This window comes from Typopeltis vanoorti, chromosome 18 (assembly GCF_054136105.1).
Source record: "Typopeltis vanoorti isolate ZY-2024b chromosome 18, IOZ_Tvanoo_1.0, whole genome shotgun sequence".
Lineage (NCBI taxonomy): Eukaryota > Metazoa > Arthropoda > Arachnida > Uropygi > Thelyphonidae > Typopeltis > Typopeltis vanoorti.
Window position 1 is genome coordinate 63,131,614 of NC_143566.1, and position 21,003 is coordinate 63,152,616.

At 36.7% G+C, this 21,003-nt stretch overlaps 1 protein-coding gene across 1 annotated transcript in view; it reads left to right on the plus strand.

Moving 5' to 3' along the window:
• The window catches only part of LOC150096717 (kinesin-like protein KIF21A), a 753,433-nt gene that overhangs the window by 256,321 nt on the left and 476,109 nt on the right, over positions 1 to 21,003 (plus strand). The window contains exons 13-14 of the mRNA XM_090408696.1: positions 5,858 to 6,082; positions 16,720 to 16,798. Coding sequence (XP_090264822.1) covers positions 5,858 to 6,082; positions 16,720 to 16,798 — 304 coding nt within the window. The remainder of the gene's footprint in view (positions 1 to 5,857; positions 6,083 to 16,719; positions 16,799 to 21,003) is intronic.

The following is a 21,003-nucleotide window of genomic DNA, read 5'->3' on the forward strand; positions in this document are numbered from 1 at the left end:
TTGAGACTGACTGCCATTCAAGAAGATTAGCCTCGTATTTTGTGTTGAATACTATGGCTACTCCTTCTTTTCCTTGATTGTTATTGCCTGAATATAACATTTTATATTTATTGCTCAGAAAGATCTCACCAGTTTTGGTCTTTTTTGTTTCAGTCACCCCTATTATGTCGATCTGGTACTTATCTAATTCCTCAGCTAGCTCCATTTCTTTGCCATTCAGGCTTCTTACGTTGATAGTACCGATCTTTAACTCTGGTGATGTTGAGTTGGGGTTTGATTTCAGAGCTGTATATATAATGTTTAATAAACCTTGCTATTCTTTAACCAAGACTGTCTGTGTATGGAATCCGATGCACTACTTGTAAAATTGCTACGAATCTGAGTGGGAAAATTCTAGAGTACGATTAAGGTCACGATTGCAAATCTAGTGTTATTTCAGTACATCTTCTTACTCACTTCTTGATTAACATAAATTATTTTAATCTAAGAGTTCTAGGTTTGTGCAGCATAAAAAAATAAATTTCTTAGAACTTTAAGAGAGGTAGATTACGAAGGCTCTGCCACATTGGTTTTGGCTCGACCCTGGGGCTATCCCTTTGTGATCCAGAGGAACCACGTGACACACATAGGAAAGACTTTACATGTAACATTAAGAAGCTATGAAATTTAAAGAAATAGGACACAACACTGCTTTCTTATCTCAGTAATGAGCAATTTTTTTGGAATAGTTGTTGTGTAATAAAGAATTGATAAGCAATGATGAGGTATTACAAGGTATTATGCTATAGATAAGCAGCAACAAGAAAATTGCAGTCTCTGAAGTTCTGTGAGTTGTGTAACCCATCTTATAAGTTTCCTGGTTGCTGCAAATGAATAGTTTCATCATTCACACATTCAATTAATCTTTTCTGTAAAACTGGCATGTCTGGCTTGAATCTATCTATCTATATCTATATGCATACGGTACAGGAATATTGCCTGTATCACTTATCCATTATAAGTTTCCATCCTCTCAGCAAACAAGTACAAAGATCTCTACTTGGCACATCTGTGTTACTTGCAGAGACTGCAGTGTTTTCCTTTGGGACAATATGAAGCCCAGACTGACTCACTTTCCATTTCCTCTGATATCATAATCATAATCATCATGAACTGCCCATTGGTGTCCGATGCCTCCTTCACCATCTTCTTCCACCTTTCTTTGTCCAGTGCACACTCGCAGTTTCTGTAAACTAATTCACACCAGTCCTTTGTCGTCTATCCATTCTCTGTATGGTCTTCCTCTTCTGTTTACACCATCCATAATACCAAAAAACTTTATCTTCTGGTCCTCGCTCATTCTGTAGATGTGTCCAAATTGCAGCTTTCATTGTATAATCTTCTGCATTGAATTCTCTTCTGATAGAGCTCTTCATTTGTGATTTTCTGTATCCATCCTATTTTTAGAATCTTCCTGTAACAAGTTCTTTCAGATGCCAAAATTCTTTTTCTTGATTCCTTATTTATTACCCATGTTTCAGATCCATACAGTACACTGCTAAAGATCCATGTTTCCTGTACTCTTAGTTTTGTTTGCAGGCTGATCACTTTACTTTTCCAGATGTTATTCGTGGCCTTCAGATTTGTTCTTTTCTTTGCAATCCTGATCTTTATTTCTTTTTTATAGTCCAAATCATATGTCATTTTACTTCCCAAATACTTCCCAAATATGTGAATTGTTCTACATTTTCTTTATCAATTCCATCCGGTTCTATCTTTTGTTTCATGTTCTTCTCACCAAATATCATTGTCTTTTTTCCAAGTTCATAACAAGTCCAAATATCTTCCCTTCCTCATTTAACAGTTTCAATGTGTTTTTTTAGTTCTCTTTCGTCTTCTTCATTAATAACAATGTCATCTGCAAATCTCAGATTGTTAATTCTCATTCCATTTACTAATATTCCTTTTACATCTTCCTTCATTTTTATCCATTGCTCTTTCTAAAAGAGCCTCCGTAGCTCAGTCAGTATGATGAAGAGATTTGGTCGGAAAGACCTTGGTTAGATTCCCATCAGTGACGTGCTGAACCTTTATCTGATCTCTTTCGACTAAAGGTGAGTTAGCTAGTCTCATACAGAGGTAGGTGTTTTTTCACCCAGAAACTCGGGTTTTTCGTCCCCCCAGAACAGGCAAACCAGCCCTGTGAACACACACACACACACACATGGACGACAGGACCGGAATATGGCTGGGACATATTCCGGGGGGGGGGGGGGAAGCAATGCCAATTTATGTAAAAATCTCACCAGGAATACTTTGTGGGCAAAAAGCCTACAAAGTCACCTATGGTTGGAAACAACTAAAAGGGAAAATCAGAATCAGCTGTTTCTAAATGTGCGATGAAAATGCTTGGTGATATTGGGTCCCCCTGTCTAGTACCTCTGCTTATTCTAAACCATTTCCCCAAATCATCACCTATTCTAACTGCTGCAACTGCATTCTTATAAATATCTTTTAATATATCTTCTATTAGTTTTCTGTCAATTCCATAGTGTTCTAGCACTGCTAATGTCACTTTCTGGTCGATGCTGTCCAATCTGAAAATCAACGAAGCAAGTATATATATGTTTTTGTTTTTTCTCCAGCTGTCTTTGCTACCACATTGTCAAAATCTGTTGAATTGTAGATCTATCTTTTCTAAATCCTGCTTGCTCATCTGCAAGGTATATTTCAAATTGTGTTCTCAATCTTTCTGTCAGTATCATCATCACCTTACTAAGGTGACTTGTCAAAGCAATTGTTCTATAATTTTTACATTCTAGCTTATTTCCTTTCTTGTATAATGTCACTAATATCGATTTCACTTGCTCACTCTGGCATTTTCCTTTCTTTCCATACCATACCATATTACATAGTTGGTGCATGTTTGTAACCATACTTTTGCCACCTTATTTAATCATTTCTCCAGTGATTTATCATTACCAGGACTCTTGTTGTGTTTTAGCCATCCTATTGATTTTTCTACATCTCCTCTTAAAATGCCCATATCATATTCATTACCTGGCGGTGGTGATATCTGCTTCAATTTTTCAATCAGTTTCCCAACGCTATCTAAATCTAGTTTTTCTTCATATAACTCACTACAGTATTTTATCCACTACTGTGCAATTTTATCTTTATTCACCAGTACTTTGCCTTTTTCATCTTTAATTGTGGTCTGTTTTGGTTGCCACCTTCTATTAATGGTTTTAATCACTGTGTACACCTCCCTAGTTTTATGCTCTTCATAGTGCTGTTCTGTATTATTGCATTAGGCTTGTAACCATTTTATCTTATCCATTCTGACTGCTTTTTTCACCTCATTACACTTTCTTCTATATTGCTCCTCTATTTGTTCTGATATATCCCTTCTTATCTTCAACATTATTTTCTCCAGTACTAACTTCAGTGTTTCTTGTCTAATCCACTTCTTGATCTTCTCTTCTTCTGGTACCGTTTCTTGAACTGTGTCTTCTATTGCCTTCATTACTCCTTTCACTCTTAGATTCGAATTTTTTTCTTTGTCCACACTTTTAAGTTTCTGCTTCACTTATTCTTGCTGTATCTCTTCGTTTCTGATGATGGGGTTTATATTTTCTTTTTAATTTCAACTTGATGTTTGCAATCACTAAACTATGATCCGAATCTATATCTGCTCCTTGAAAAGTTTGACACTGCTGTACTAATGTTATCCATCTTCTTTTAATCATAATCATATCAATCATGTTCTTGGTTTTCCCATCATTTGATCACCACATCCATTTTTCTATACTCCTTTTGCTGGAATCTTGTGTTACAGGTCATCATCTCGTGGTCCACAGCAAATTCTAACATTTTTTTCACCTCGTTCATTTCTTCCTCCAAAACCATATTTTCTGATGACACTTACCCAACCATCATTATCTATTCTGACTTTGGCATTCCAATCTCCTTCAATAATTAGTACATCTTGCTTTGATATTGTTTCTATCTCTGTTAGATCTTTATAAAATAAGTTAATATCCTCATCTGTGCTGTCAGATGTGGATGCATATATCTGGACTATTGATATATTAAATGTAATAAGTTTAGTTTAATCCTTTATCCAAGTGTGAGCAAACAAAGTTTGCACCTGAAGGTATCTTCAGGACTGGGGTAAGGTAGTGCAACACCAGGCAACTCGTTGCAAAGGTGGAGAAAGCTCTCATTGCTCCTATCTCAGTATCTCCCATAATGCAAAACACATCTCCTTGCGGATATGTGTAATGCTATGCATTAAGGCAAGGGCCACTACCCATACCGGTTTCGACCTTTATTGAGGTCTTGTCAGTGGGAGCCAGGCGCAGTAGTGGAGATACAAAGGCAGAAGCAATGAGAGGTCATCCAAACCTATAGGAGTTGCCAAAGGGTGTGCAACCTTATTATTAAATTACTCCGGATTCAGAGAAAGATGTTGAGAGTTTATTTTTCACTTGGTTAGACTATAATAAGCTTAGTTTAATCCTTTATCCAAGTGTGAGCAAACAAAGTTTGCACCTGAAAGTATCTTCAGGACTGGGGTAAGGTAGTGCAACACCAGGAAACTCGTTGCAAAGGTGGAGAAAGCTCTCTCATTGCTCCTATCTCAGTATCTCCCATAATGCAAAGCACATCTCCTTGCGGATATGAGTGAACTCCTTTTATTACCTTCGTAGTGCCCTCTTGTCGTATCGGAGGATCTCTCATTACACTCTCCTATTTGCCCTTACATGGTTGCGTCACACTTCTGCTCCTTGAAGAACGCTCTTTTCGCAGAACACTAGTTCAGCTCGCCTTCCACGAATGCTTTCACTTTGGGCGTTACGTCATTGTAGACAGCTAGCTAGCAACCTTTGCACCTTTGTTGGCACTTAGACATACATTCTTACACAGAGCATATTTAAAATACCAACATTTTCTTAACAGTTACAATTTTACTTACATATAAATTTCACTTCTACTTTACTTCTTTCTAGGGTAATTTTAACATGTTTTCTTTTTGTTTTCCTGACTAAAGTACAAGTATTTCCAGTTGAGAATTTTGTTTCTTGTTAAATCCTGACTGAATGATGCTTTTGATAAAAAGGTCCTCATTCAGGATCTAACACCCTGATCATATGATTTTGCACCCATTTCTCTCCTGATGGTGTCCATTGCATCTCCACCAGTCCTAGTACATCACACCGATATCTCTTCATTTCCTCGCAAAGTCTAGTTTTCTTGACATCCAAAGTGTCCGTACATTCCATGTTCCTACTGATAATAGTTCTGTTAGTTTCAGTTTCTGTTTCCTTTCAGTATTCCATTTTTCGATCCAACCCCGATCGCTTGATTGGTATTAAGAACCTTGTTCATCGTATAGGCAATTCTGTTTTTTTGTTACGGTCAGAGCATTGACACTTATCTGATCCTCTGATATCTTGCCATTTAATTGTCACTTTTTGCTTATTGCTTTACAATCATCTGTACAGCTGGCAGTGTTGAAACTAAAGGACGTTCATTGAAAATAAAGTTATGATTTTTATTTTATTTTATGTTTTTTTTTTTTTTTAATCTCCAATTTTATAGGAGCGATATTTATAAACTTACATCTTGTTGTGGAAAAAATTGATTGTGAATTTCCTTATATTTTCATTTAATGAGCATTTTAATTTTTTTTAACTTAATTTTTTATTTGAATTTTTAACTTAAAAATTTAACTTTTTTTCAATCAGCTAATTATTTATTGAATTATTTATTTAGTAAGAAATTTCAAATACTTTTGTACAGTTAATAATTTGCTAATTTTATTTTTTGTTATGTTTTATTTAATGATTTTTAATTTACCTTCTTTTATTTTTAGAGCAAAATTGATGGAGTCTGAGGAAATGTGTGCACAACTTCGAAAGCATACACAGCGTCCATATTCTCGCCTCTCCAGTAGCCCAACATCAACAGCAGTAGCTGTCTCAGGCCATTATGATATAAGAATGGATTCTTCACCTTCTGTCTATGAACTGCTTGAAGAGGCTAAGCAAGACATTAAAAAATTAAAAAGGAAAAAGAAAAAAGTATTAAAAGTAGCAGTGTGAGTGTTTAGAAGTATTTACTCATACTTTTGGCATTACAAAAATATTGCTTATGTTTAATTCATATGCAGTATTTAAAATGAAGTAGAACATTTTTATATAAAGATAATTTTAAAGCATCACATCAAAGAAGCAGCTAAGACTTCCAGTTATGCTTAATCACCATTATAAACTTTCAATACCATACAGGAAAAATAAACTACAACAACAAAAAAAAAACTAGTTTTATTATGCTGCTTAATAGAAACAACTGGAGACTTACCACAAGATACTACAATCAAGTAATTGAAACAATTAAAATTTGAAAAAGAACACAAGTCCTAGCATTCACTTTTTAAGATTAGATACGTATATAGATAACCTTTGGCGACTAGATAAGGTGGTCTTAAAATAACGATCTCAATTTTGATCATAATAACACATCCTTACTAAGTATTACATCTCTTAGGAGCTGTGTTTTATATTTTACATTATGAGAAAATATCAAGGATAGTGAGGGAGCTTGCTCCACCTTCACTTTGAGTTTCCTTGGTGTTGTACTAGCAGGTGTTCACTTATGCTTGGATTCGCCGATAGTTCTTCGGCATGAAACTCTTAGATCGTAGTTTTAGATCTCAGAGTTTCGCATACTGGCTGTAAAATAATAAGGGATTTTTATCCCCTTAATTTAATTTACTTATTGACAGTCTTAACTCTTCCACTTTAAAGACTCACAGTTCTATGATTCCTTTTTGGAATTTTCTATTAATATTCCACCCACTGTCACATACAACTAAATAAACTTCATAAGAACAAAATTCCTCCGTCTGCGTTCTTAAACTTCCATTAGCTCTCCCTTGTTTTTCCTCCGTTACTTCAATACCGAATGCTCTCTTGTTGTTTCCATTACCTCAATACTGAACATTCTCTTTCTGTCAGCTGTCAATCACCTATCAAGCTTCTTGGCAAGCATGCACACTCCATGAAAGTGGCAAGCAAGAAGTTAGGTATAATATGGCTGACATGTCGTCTTCCTTAGCGTTATGAGAATGTCTTTACAAAACACAGCACTTAATAATTTTAAACCACAATAAAATTTCTGAAAGTAACACAACTCTCTAAATCCTGTAAGTACATAAATTTCATGACAGCTTTGCATTTCATTTTGACAAAATAACATCAATAATGAGCACATTGCAAGTGCAGACAATATGTATTATGAAACCAAAACTAATAATGTACTAACATAAACAATTTGTAAAAATATTCAGAATTTTAAATTGACTATTTTTACAACATGAATGCAATTATTGTCTCCACATTTCTAGGCAATTCATTTCAACAAACAACCACAATGCATAAAGCCTACTTCTCATTCCTTTGCTCACACCCTCCTTATACAGCTTCCACCCATTCTATGAAAAATCTGATCCACATTGATAATTCAGTAATTACTCTTTACCAACTATAATGTCTTGATTATTTCCCCCCACTCCCATCCTTCTATCCACTAGACTCCACAGTTTGCATTCTCTCAATCTGCCTTCATACTCTACATTTCAGAGACCAGAAATCACCTCAGTCAATCATCTGTGAATCTATTCCAACATCTCTTCATCCTTTTGTAAACCTGGTGACCAAATCTCTGCACAGTAATCCATTTGCAGTCTGAGCAAAGCAACAACAAAGGTTGTTGTGATACAATGGAATCACAACAACCTTACAACTACGTGTCATTGTTCTCCACATTATTCTCCATAATTTCAGGTCCTTATCCACCAACATCCTCAGATCTCTCATCTCCTCTAAGATTCCCCACCAGTCTTATACTCTGCATTCAATCTGGTTTTCCCAAACTTTAAAATCATACACTTTGCCACATTGAACTAGTGGCTTTATTCATTTGCCTATTTCAAAAGTCTGGTAAAGTCCACTTGCAAGGTTACAATATCCATTGTACCCCTCATAGTTCTTTCCAACATTTCATAATTTGCAAATAACTGTATATTACCATTCAAGCCTTTCCTAATATCATTGACATACAAATTAAACAGCAATATACCCAAAACAGACCCTTGGGCCACACCACTAATACATATCAGACAGCCAATCTCTAATACATTGTACTAATCTGCTATCAAAACCCATCTATTCCAGTTTATGAGGGTGGTCTGTAAAGTTCTCGACCTTGACCATAGATGGCAACACTATCAGCAAGATTTTTTTCTTTTCCTAAGTTGGTACATCTGTCATAAGCATCCATGTGAAATTGCAAGTCATTCTATCAAGTAGTTTGTTTTATTCAGCTGTCTGAAGCAAAAGTGTTCCCTTGAAATGGATAAAATTGAGTATAGTGAGGTTATAAAATTCTTTGTAAAAGAAGGTTGAACGGCAAAAGAAATTCATTTGAAGTTCATAAAAGTTTATGGGCACTCTTATATTTCATTTTCGACAATTAAAAAATGGGCTGATGAGTTTAAACTGGCCGTACCAGCCTTGAAGATGATCCACGTGAAGGATGTTCAAAAAGTTTAACAACACTAGAAATCATTGATCAAGTGCACAATATGGTATTGGATGACCGGCGAGTCAGAGTGCATGAAATTGCTGAGACTATAGGCCTTTCAAAAGAACATGTAGGATATATTTTCCATGAAGAATTGCAAATGAAAAAGCTTTACGCAAGATGGGTGCCACTCTTGCTCACAGCAGATCAAAAATGCACTTGCATGAAAATCTCTGAACAGTGCTTGGAGCATTTTTAACAAGAATAAAACTGATTTTGTGTGTCGATTTATTACTATGGATGAGACTTGTATTCACCATTACACACCAGAATCCAAACAGCAGTCAAAACATGGACAGAAGCCACTTATTCAGTGCCAAAGAAGACAAAGTCTGTTCCATCAGCAAGAAAGATCATGGCATCAGTGTTTTGGGATGCTAAAGGCATTTTGTTTATCAGTTATCTTGAAAAGGGTAAAGCAATAACCGGGGAATATTATTCCGATCTCTTAAGCAGACTAGATGAAAAAATTTGTGAGAAAAGACCCGGTTTGCAGAAGAAAAAAAATCATCTTTCATCAGGACAATGCACCTGCCCACAAAAATGTTTAGTCAATGGGAAAATTAAGGGATCTGCACTATGAATTGTTGGAACCTATTTCCCATATTTGCCTCTCTCCCACTTCTATCTCTTCCCAAAACTAAAACTCTTCCTCGCTGGTCAACATTTTTCTTCGAATCAAGAGGTGATTGCGGCTGTAGAGGTGTATTTTGCAGATCTTACTGAGAATCACTACAGGGACGGGATCAGTGGTGCACCTAGGGGGGGGGGGGGAAGGGGCCCTGGCCCCCTCCAAAAGAAAAGGACAAAATATACTCGAAAATTTTCAAAAAATCTTTTCCTAATTAAAATTTATTTTTTTAATTTACGTTGTGCCGTGTCTTCTATTTCAATACTACTTATGAATTAGTGGTCACATAAGGTGGGAATACCCTGTAGCTCTCAGATTCACGGCCGCTGTCAATGCAAGGCCAATGAAGTAGCGCTCGGGCAGACCAAGTGCTACTTCGTTTGTCTGAGCCGGGCCAGAAGACATCACGTTATCATGTATTTCATAGGTCGTATTCAATGTGTAGTGTGTATTCTCAAATAGTCTACTCACCCCCCCCCCTTTTTTTTTTTTTTTTACTTGTTGCATTAATGATGAGAAATGCTGGCACATTTATGTGTGTCAGATATCTGTTGTTTTTTATTTCTATCAAATGATGTATCTACATACTTAGTTGGGAGCCTTGGGAGGGCCCTAGAAAATTTGACAATGAAGAATTCATGCTCAAGCTATTTTTTTTTTTTTTTGTTTGGACCAGAGATACCCTGCCTACCACAGAATCATATATGAACTCCCACTGTATGGAAAGCTATGCTATGAATGCACTCAGAAGTGAAATGTCTAGGTTTATGCAGGATGCTATACCAGCACTGCAGTAAGTCTTGGGCCCTGTCTCAGACCATGGCCTAGGAAACTTACTATTACACCGTTGACTGTTACAGACAAGCCCACTAGCCGAATAATGCTGGCTTGGCTATCCAGGACTATCTATCTTGCCAAAGCAGGGGACCAAAGTAATGCATAACCACCAGAATTATCCTTCTGAATGTCCATGGGTCACACTGCATGGCAGTGGGCTGTTGGATCCCAGTGATGGCAGTTGGGAAGACTAGATAGTAAAAAGAAAATTACTCAGAAGAAGTAGATCGAAGAGCATGTGGAAGAAAGCAATGACAAAGAGGAAGAATGAAAAGAACAAGTACCATGACTGGGAGGTCCCCTCCTCCCAGTCATGGTACTTGTCCCTCTTATTCTAAGGTCAGGCATTTTGGACTGAGGACGTCGAAACCAGAGTATTATACACCTAGTCAACAGAGCTAGAGACTTTGGGTTATAATGGAAAGAGAATAAAAGTTTGGAAGCCATTATAAAGATCTCGCATAATTGTAATTTACAGTTTTTTTTCCAGTATTATGTATACATGTAATAAGATTTAATTTCATAAATTTCAAGATTTAAGTTTTGCTACATGCTAATTTTTTAAAAATTATTTGTTTATATTTATTAGCGTAATTGCATGCCTTGGGCTTACTAGAACCATTATATGGCTGTGGTGCCAGAGCAAATGAAACCGAATTGTGTTTAAACAGCAGTTTTCTTACTGAATATTTCAGTCTTTAAGAAGTTGCATAGAAATAATATTGTGTGTGAGAGAGAACATATATATTATCTGTTTCTAATAGTTTTCCTATGCAGTACTACACTGTATAAGCTTATGTTAAAGGCAGTCTTATTGTCAAGGGGACAGGAGAGGAGAGTTTTCTGTGAATCTTAGTAATAGTGTGAATTTTGGAACAGCTGTCCATGGGAAACTAGATAACTAGAGAGAGAGAGAGAGAGAGAGAGCAATAAAGGAAGGAAAAAATGTGGAGTTTTTTTGTGGATTTTTATCCACTCTCCAAATAAAAAAAAAAAAAAACCTAGATTGATATTAAAGGGTAGTAGAAGGTATCAAACCTTCATATATCGGTGCAAATGCTGTGGGCCCAAATAGGAAGCAAAATGCATATACTCCATAAAATGAGATATCCATTGTCATTATCTTGGTGGGATTATGACAGAAGAAACCGAACAAGCTAGGGATCTTGGAGTTTTAGTAGACAGGAAGTTGAATTTCAAGAGCAGTATATCAAAGATTTCAAATACAACCCCAAGGATAATTGCAATGCTGAAATGAACCTTGACATGTAATGATAAGGAAATCATTTTGCTTCTTTACAAGGCTTTTGAAAAGATCACTTTTGAAAAGACTGCATGCAGGTCTGATCTTTCTATGGTGATTCTGATTCAGAAAGAGTAACAAGAAGTGTGTTGAAAATTATATCAGGATTGTGGAATACTGATGAAGTTAAATTGAGCATTTGTGAACCATAGACACTAGCAAACAGGAGAAGAGTGATATGATTGAGACTTACACACTTCTGAAAGGATCATACAGAATTTCAGTAAATGAATTTTTCATTTTATGGAGGATGGAGAAAGGATAGAGGCCTTTGAAGTTGAGAATGAATGCTGGCAAGAAGGAAGTGAGCTAGATTTTTCTCTCATAGAGTGGTATGTGATTGAAATGGATTGTCATTAAATATTGTGTGTGAAAGTAGTGTGAATGCATTCAAGAACAGGTATAACACCTGGTGTAGGTAGTATGTGGCCTCCTTCAATGAGTCCCTTACTCCCTGGAGGTCTCTCTTAATAATAAAAAGGTATGACATGCAGACTTCTTTCAAGCCACACTAAAATTTCTTTACCCTTATCCTTTCACAAAAGAATCTCGATCATTTAGATCCCATCCTAGGGTCTACATCACCTCTTGCTCCTGCAACTATTGTACTTTCGACAAATAGGAAGCTGATATCTCAGTGAACACAGAAATGATGTCTATTTGCATTATAATAAATTTAGTTTAATTCTTTATCCAAGTGTGAGCAAACAAAGTTTGCACCTGAAAATATCTTCAGGACTGGGGTCAGGTAGTACAACACCGGGAAACTCATAGCAAAGGTGGACCAAGCTAACATCACTCCTATCTCAGTATCTCCCATAATTCAAACACATCTCCTTGCGAATATGTATAATGTTATGCATTAAGGGAAGGGCCACTACCCAGACTAGACAAAATGAATTGCCGATTGTGTTGTACTACCTGACCCCAGTCCTGAAGATATTTTCAGGCGCAAACTTTGTTTGCTCACACTTGGATAAAGGATTAAACTAAATTTATTATAGTCTAACCAAGTGAAAAATAAACTTTCAATGTCTATTTGCAATACAGCTATTCAGGTATAGCAGACCATACTATTTTTGTGATGAGATTCCATCAATGCATCCATAGAGGGCACTAGTTAGGACTGTAAAATCCCACTATTCACATTCACTCTTTGTTTGTCTTCACGTTAGTGTGTTTGCATACACATGAATAGTATATTTCTTTGTTCTTGTGAAGATGCCTTGGTGACCAAGCTGAAATATCGTCATCAAATTCCTGACATGTACCCTCAAGGGGTGTATAGGATATTATGATAGTACTACATGAAGAACTTACATCATTACTCACTTCCTGAATTTTCAACAATTTTCTTCCAAATCAGTCTGTTATATGTCCCAACATTATCAGATCCTATATTTCTGTCTTCTAAGGCACTTTTTACTGTGTCAATCCACCTATTTCTTGGTCTTCCTCTGAATCTTTTTCATGGCAACCTGGTAGACAACATTTGTTTTGCTAATCTTTCCTCTTCAGTTCTGTTTAAGTGACCATACCACCTGAGATTAACTCTGCTAACTCATTCCTAGATGCTAACAATATCAAGTTCTTTTCTAATATCCTCTTTTTTGATATGATATTGTCATCATATTAATATGATATTGGCATGAACAGATGACATCATTGATGTCATCTATTCATGCCTCTAATCTTTCTCAGTACTCTCATATCTGTGGTCTCTAATCTTTGGTCAAGTGTTTTATTCTTAACCCAACTCTCAGATCCATAAGTTAAAATTGGTTTGAACACTGTCTTGTAAACAGCTAATTTAGTGTTTGACTAGTTTCTCTTATTCCATATAAATTTATTCAATTGAATTCCTGCCATACTGGCTTTGTTGATTCTGTTGCCTATTTCCATATTTAATTTACCGTCTTCACTAAAAATTGTGCCTAGTTAGCTGAAATGTTTTACTTGTTCTATAGTTTCTCCATTCACATGCAGTGGATATTTTCAATGCTTCTGCCTATTTTCATTGTCTTTGCCTTGTTATTGCTGACCTTCATACCATATCTATAATAACAGTTATTCAATTTAGTCATGGAATCTAGCAGACTTGTAATGGAATTCTTTAGAAGTATAACATCATCTGCATAAAGCAAAGAGCTGAGATTAACATCTCCAATTTTGATATCAGGTTTAATAACACTTTCCTTCATAATGTGATCCATATAGATAATGAATAACAGAGGAGATAATGTTCATCCTTGTCTGACACTAGATTTAACATTAAACCATCTTCCTGTACTCCTTTCAATTCTAACTGCTGATTCACAACTCAAACAAAGACTAAGTTGCTTGATATAATGTCCCATTTGACACCATATGACTATAGTATCTTGAATAGCTTTTCTCTTGTGATTTGCATTTTCCAGATCTATAAAACTTAAATACAGATCTTTGTTATATTCCCACGATTTCTTAACTATTTGTGGTAAAGTGAAAATCTGATCCTGACAGTCTCTATTTGTCCTAAATCCAGCTTGTTCTTCACCAAGCTTCCCTTCCACAATCCTTCTCAGCTGTTTCTCAAGTATACTTGCATGAATCTTACCAGGAACACTCGGTAGGGAAATACCTCTGTAATTCTCATATTCACTTTTATTTCCCTTTTTGTATATGGGTACCATGAGAGCTCTACTCCAATCATCTGGAATTTTTTCATCTGTCTGGGCCTTCTGAACTATGCAGTGCAGCCACTGTAAGACTTTTATACCTCTATACTTGAGTTTCTGGTCGAATAGCATCTACTCCAGCTGCCTTTCCACATTTCAGGCTTTTGATTTGTTTTTTCTACTTCAAATATGGATATGTATTTCAGATTGCATGCCTGTTCAGTGTTTTTTTAACACTCTGATGTTCCTGCTGCAGTTTTCGAAGTAATTACTGCATACATCAAGGATATCTTTTTCTCCAGTTTTCATGTCATCTTTATCATCTCTAATTCCTTTTACTACACTCTTTCCTCCATTTCTGAGCTTTTTCGACAGCCTCTGGAGTATTTTGCCACCTTCTTGATATTTATTTTCTATGTTCTTGCCAAAGTCCTCCCATGACTTTTGTTTAGCTAGTTTTACACAGTGTTTAGCTTTCTTACTTTTGTCTCTGTATTCTCTCTAAGGGGACAAGATAGTTTATTTGCCAGGAACTTTTGGCATGCTTTCTTCTTTTGCTTCACTGCCTCTTTAACTTCCTGTGTCGACCAAGGAGTTGTGATTTTTCTATCATTGCAGACGATCTCCCCACATGCCTTTTTGGTTGAATCAATCATTGTTTTCTTCAGTGCTTGCCACTGAATCTCCAAAGTGAATTATTGGCATAATAATTTGAGATAAATAAAATAAATAAATTTCATAGCAGTTATTATCTCTAGATGTGTATATTCTCCACTATACATCAGCATTGAATGTATTCCTATTGTTACAGTGATTATCTTCATTCCCATTTCATGAAATGAAGAAAGATGCATTTCATCAAAAACTTTCACATATATAATATGGAAATAAGGGTAAAAACACTTAAGTCCCACTATGTTTCCAATGGTAATAGCTAAATATTAATTTTTTTCATTATTGGCAATCATTGTCAGTATTTTCTGTGAAAAGATTTATATCTATCCCCTCGGCTAGCTGAGTGTCTATGCGCTTCACAACCATATGCCTGGGGAAAGGAGTGTCCTGGGTTTGATTCCCATCGCTGGCGTGAGGAGTTTAAGGATCTTTCTCAGACATAGCCAAGTTAACTGGTCTTGGGTGTCAATAGCAGGGTTTTTCTCCCTAATTTATCTGGGGTTTTTCCTGCTGCAAGCAGGCAAACTGGCCCTGTGAACACTCGCATCTACAGACATAGGACATACCGGGAGGCATAGGGCTAGCCACCTTATCCTTGGGACTGGTATGGCTTAGAAGGGCTAAGGATAGCCCTGTAACAGGCCACTAGGCCTAATATGTGAAGGGAAGTAGAGATTTATATCTTATTGGCAGTGTTATGTAAAAATAACTACATGTTCCAGAAAATTCTAGATTATTAGAAACAAAGAAAACCAGCATGTTTCTTTCCCATTTGATAAATAATAAATTATTGAGCTATTTGCTAAAAATGATAGAACACGGGTTTTAATACTGGTTTAATAATGTTTATAATAAATTTCTTTTCACATTTTAAAATACTGAAAAGAATAGAAAAACATTCATCAGTTTTGTCAGATTATAATAGTTGTTTAATTCATGTCTGTTTATCATGCCGACAGTATTAATCCATTGGTAACCAATAATAAAATATAATATCTTCTTTAGGTCTGTAATATTTTAACAACGAAATGTACCATTATGCATTTCTTGTTATTTTATTTTAGAGTCTTCTGAAATCTATAAATATAGTAAAGCAATAATTACGAAATTTTCTTTAAGATTACATCCGAGAATTCTCAATATTGATTTTACTAGCAACAGATTATATATATATTTGTATTTGAGATGCTTACACAGTGAAGCAATTGCTTTGTATCTATGTAGAGTTTAATGAGATGCCTCATTTAGTGTAGACAAAGGCCTTTGATTGGAAAGATTTGTTTGAATCCTGTCTAGACAATAAAGAACTTTTATCAGTACTTTTCATTTGAAGGTGAGTTAGCTGATCTCATGTGGAGATGGAGGTTTTTCATCCTGCAAACTAGATAGAAGAACACAATTTGTAGCCATAGTATGCAGTGCAGATAGGATTAACTATGCTGTCATGAGCAATATCAGATTTCTTAAAAAATGCCAAGTTACTTGGTTGTGACAGGCCATTAAGGCTAATGTATAAGGAAGATGAGACCTTTTATTTACAGTCGAATATCACTATATCATATTCATTTTTTTAACAGGAATAGTTTATTATAGTAGATAGTTTTCTAGAATGAATTCTTTATGTGGGAATTCTTTGGTAGTTATACTATAATGAGAGAATAGTTATAATGATATTTACTGTCAGTTATTCAGATATCTGCTGTTAAGTGCTCGTGAAAAATGTTGAAACTGGACTTTTCTTCTGAAGTGGATCGATAACTCAAACTATTCAGAATGCTTGGAGAGTTAAATATTTTAAATTTATCTTAAGCTGTTTAAAAATGTTTCTTCACTGAGTACATCTTATACCAATTGGATTTTTTTTACTTGGCCAATTTTGTAGAAATCAGATTTGTAGATATTTATATATCTTCAAATCTCACATTACATATAGCTTGTAAATTGTGCAGTGCTATTTAAAGTGGTCTGAAATTCTTTGTTTCCTCTAGAGACAAAGAAACAGGAGGAAGTGAGGATGAAAAACAAGAAAATCAAAAGATGGAACCAGATGAGGAAGATGTGTTAGAAGTAAGAATATTGACTATTAGTTAATCTATTAGTTAACATAAAGTTATTTGATAAATTAATAAAATTTATAGTATATTGGTTAATGCAAAGTTAATGGTGTATCAGTTGTTTGGTTCAAAGCTATTTTTTCTTTTTCTCAAAAGTCAGTATTTCCCTTTTTATTTTTCTCTTACATGTTTAATGTGTTATGCAACATGTGATCTCTTGACAACTGAGCTTCTGTTAAGGACTTAGTTCTGCCTTTAATCTTGAGCATCACTGATGTTTTTATTTTTCCCTTCAAAAAATAACAGATCTCTCTCTCACTCATGCGCACGCACGCACACGTATGTTGTCATAATCAAATTGCAATATGTATACCTTCAAGGATGTATAGAATGTTATACACCCTTGAAGGGTGTATAGATACTATGATAGTTTTAAATGAAAGGTTTACATTATTATTCTTTCCATCAATAGTAGTTTCCCTCCAGATTAGCCTGTTCTTTGTCAGTAGTCCTAGCATTGTCAGATCTTATGTTTTGATCTTCTAACTGCAGTTATCCATCTAGATTTTGGTTTTCCTCTGGGTCTTTTTTTTACTATTGTGTCATCACATATACTTTCTAATCTTTCTTGTCCTATTATGTTTAACATGTTCACTGCCACTCATTTGACAGAATGTTCCCAGGCCATTCAGAATGACCTTGCTGCAGTACCTATATATCCACAATTCAACCACCCAGGGCAGATTGATTTTATGTAGCATAGAAACACGAGTCTTACAATGCTTGCAAGTGGCTGTGGCACATATGAAATTACTAGTTTGATGCTTCAAAGCATCAGTGGCACCGAATATGTTAAGCACCCACACCACCAGATAAAAGTTATGCTCATACGCTCTTCAATGCCAGCAATATCACATTCCTAATATCTTCATTTTATTTGTTTCTGTCCCAGTGTTTCAAATACTACTTAATGTTCATTATAAATTTTTCCTAATGAAAGTCTGTATCTTCCTCATTACTGATAACATTTTCTTGAAATTGCTCTTTTAGTCTGTTTTGATAAAGTATTCTTATACTGCCTTGTAATAATTCCACCCTAAATTTATTTCCTTGTATACACACACGGACAAAGAAATTAGTGCATCTGGAAGAAAACATGGTACAATAGCGAAACTAAGCAAATAGCTAGAGTGCATGGTGGTATGCAAATGATCTGAGTTTGGTGCGATTGCGCATGCCTACATACACCCTGTGGTGGCACTGCAAGCACGAACCGGCAGCCTTATAAAGCCGGCGTGTAGTCGATAGCCGATTAAAGCGAAAAGCACCGGCCGATGCAAGCTAGAGTACAGAGTGACAATAATGCCTGGTAGATGCCAGAGACGTCGATTTAATCAACTTACAGACTTTGACAGAGGCATAATCATCGGCCTGAAAACTGGAGGGTGGTCAGTGCGCCTTATATGTGTGCACATGAACTGTTCTGACCATACCGTCCGAAAGTGTTGGGAGCTGTGGACACGTTCCGGCACTGCCACATGGCAGAGCAGCACTGGTCGGATCAGGAGGGCCAATGCTAGAGAGGATCGACAGATCGTGCGGCAAGCACAGAGGGATCCACGGTGACCCGGTCCACTATACAGGTAGATGTAGGGGCTCCTGTGTGCCCACGAACCATTTCCCAATGCCTCGCGGAGGTGAATCCACGATCCAGCGCCCCTTATGTGTGCTCCCATTAACACCGCAACATCGCCGCCTCCGTTTGCAATGGTGCCAGGCGAGAACGATGTGGAACGCCACAGACTGACGACATGTGGTCTTCAGCGATGAGTGCCACTTCGTCTTGGGGACAGATGATCATCATGTCCAGGTGTGGAGGATCCCTGGTCAAGGACACAATCCCAACCTCGCTATCGAGCGCCACACCTCACGCACTGCAGGCATTATGGTCTGGGGAGCCATAGTTTACGATAGCCGATCACCCCCTCGTAGTGGTACGTGGCGCATTGACAGGGCAGCGGTATGTGGATGACATTCTATGGCCCCACATTCTCCCATTCCTGGCTGGGATACCAGGAGCTCTATGCCAGCAGGATAATGCCCATGTGCACATGGCTCGGGTTGCCCAGGCCTGGCTATCGTATACAGACACTTCCATGGCCTGCCCACTCCCCAGAATTTTCCCCTATTGAGCATGTTTGGGAACAGCTGAAATGCCAGCTCCCACTGTGCCACAGTATCCGGGATTTGGAGCACAGCGTCCAACATGTGTGGGCCAGCTTGCCGCAGGACAACATCAGGTGTCTGTTTGCCACCATGCCAGACTGTATTGCAGCATGTAACGTCGCACGAGGCGGTGCAACATGCTATTGATGATGACCGGATTGCGTACCACAGATCCCTTTGTAATTGTCCTTCAGCTCTGTTTTTGCCATCATGTACATCACTCACCTGTATCATTACACCAATAAAATTTCAGATGAATCCTATGCTTCCTTGGTGTGCTAATTTCTTTGTCCATGTGTGTATTTCTTTATTTTGTTTTTTTCCCTTTTTTTAAATTATTTTGTTGGAGTTGAAATTTTGGAAGTTTCGAGGTTGAAAGTTAGGAAGACTTTGGAAGTGATTATGATATCCAATATTTCATCTGGTTTTGCTGTTCTGTTTGTTATTATATAATTTATGGTAGATATTTGTCCTGTGTTAATACTACACATTAATTTGTGTTGACTCATGTGATTTAAAGAAATTATTTATCTAGAAAGAAACGATGGGAATCGTTTCTTTCTGGGAATAGGAAATGGGAATAAGATGGGAACGCTGACCCCGTTTAACATGGGATAAGGCATAGCGAAAGAAGAAGATTTATCTAGAAAGAAAGAAAGTATTATTTATGTAAAATCATGATCTGTACAAAACTTGAAGTAATCTTATTCCATATGAGTTCTCAGTTATGTTATTGAATCTTTGACATGTTCCTGGTATTACACTGTTTCCAGTCCTTGCATTTAGATCTTCTGCAATATTATGCTGGTGTCCAAAAGCTAAGGACAAACTACATTTTTACCAGTATATGAAAAATGTTTTATGACTACAGACAAATGTGGACATACATTTATTTCTGGCATTCTAATAAATTACATTACACAAAAAATGTGTTGCAAATTTCATACAAAGTAAATTGCAATTTGCTTTTGGCAAAAGTTGCAAATTTCATAAGGATGTAGTTAAGGAATTAATGTACATTGCTCACAGAAAACTATGTGGAGAGTCAATTCAGTATGGAATATGTCCACTCTGAACTATGGTGCAGCTCTCACAATGTTGTACCATGCTTAGCACCAATTTATTCAGGAGTTCTTGGCAAACTGACCCACTGCTCCTTCAGAACAAAGATAAGGCATCATTTGTTTTCTAGAGTGGAATTAAAGCAGCAAGGTGTCTATCTATTGCATCCCAAACGTATTCTGTGGGGGTTGAGATCCGGGGAGCATGCTGGGCACTTGATTTGATTAATATCCCCAGTCTCTAGGAGTATTTTTACTGCTCATGTACGATGTGGTGTGGTATGACATTGTCATCCATAAAAATGAATAATTTATTTTCAGCACCACAGAACAATTGAACATGACATTGAAGAACTTTGTTACAATATCGTTCACCAGTCATAGTCCCTTTTTCCAGCACTTGTAGCTCGGTGTGTCCATTAAGCATAATGCCTTCCCACATCATGATCCCAGCACTGCCATATCTATTCCTTTCAAGAACGTTCTCACAGTGGTAAGCATTACCACTTTCACTCCAGATCAAGTGTCGTCTACAATCGGAGGAACGATTCACCTATAAAGAGTACATAAGCCTATTGTTGTCTCATCCAATTTTTATGGATACATCACCACTGAAAGTGTGCTCTATGATACGCTGTGGATAAAGAGAAGCAAACTTACAGGCCTTCGGGCATATAGACATACTTGTTGCAGATGTCTTGCCACAGTTTGTCGATCTGCGTACTATGCTTGAATGGTACGCTTGAATAACAGCAAAATGTATCAATTACATTTTGCTGTTATAACCAAAAATCTGTCTTCATGCTCCATGGTTGAGCGAGGGCAATCTCTTAGCAAATTTCTGGAACACATTCCATTGGTTTGAACCCCCCCCCCCCTTCCCCCCTAGAGCCTGGATATAACACTGTGTGAGATTCCAAACTATCTGGCA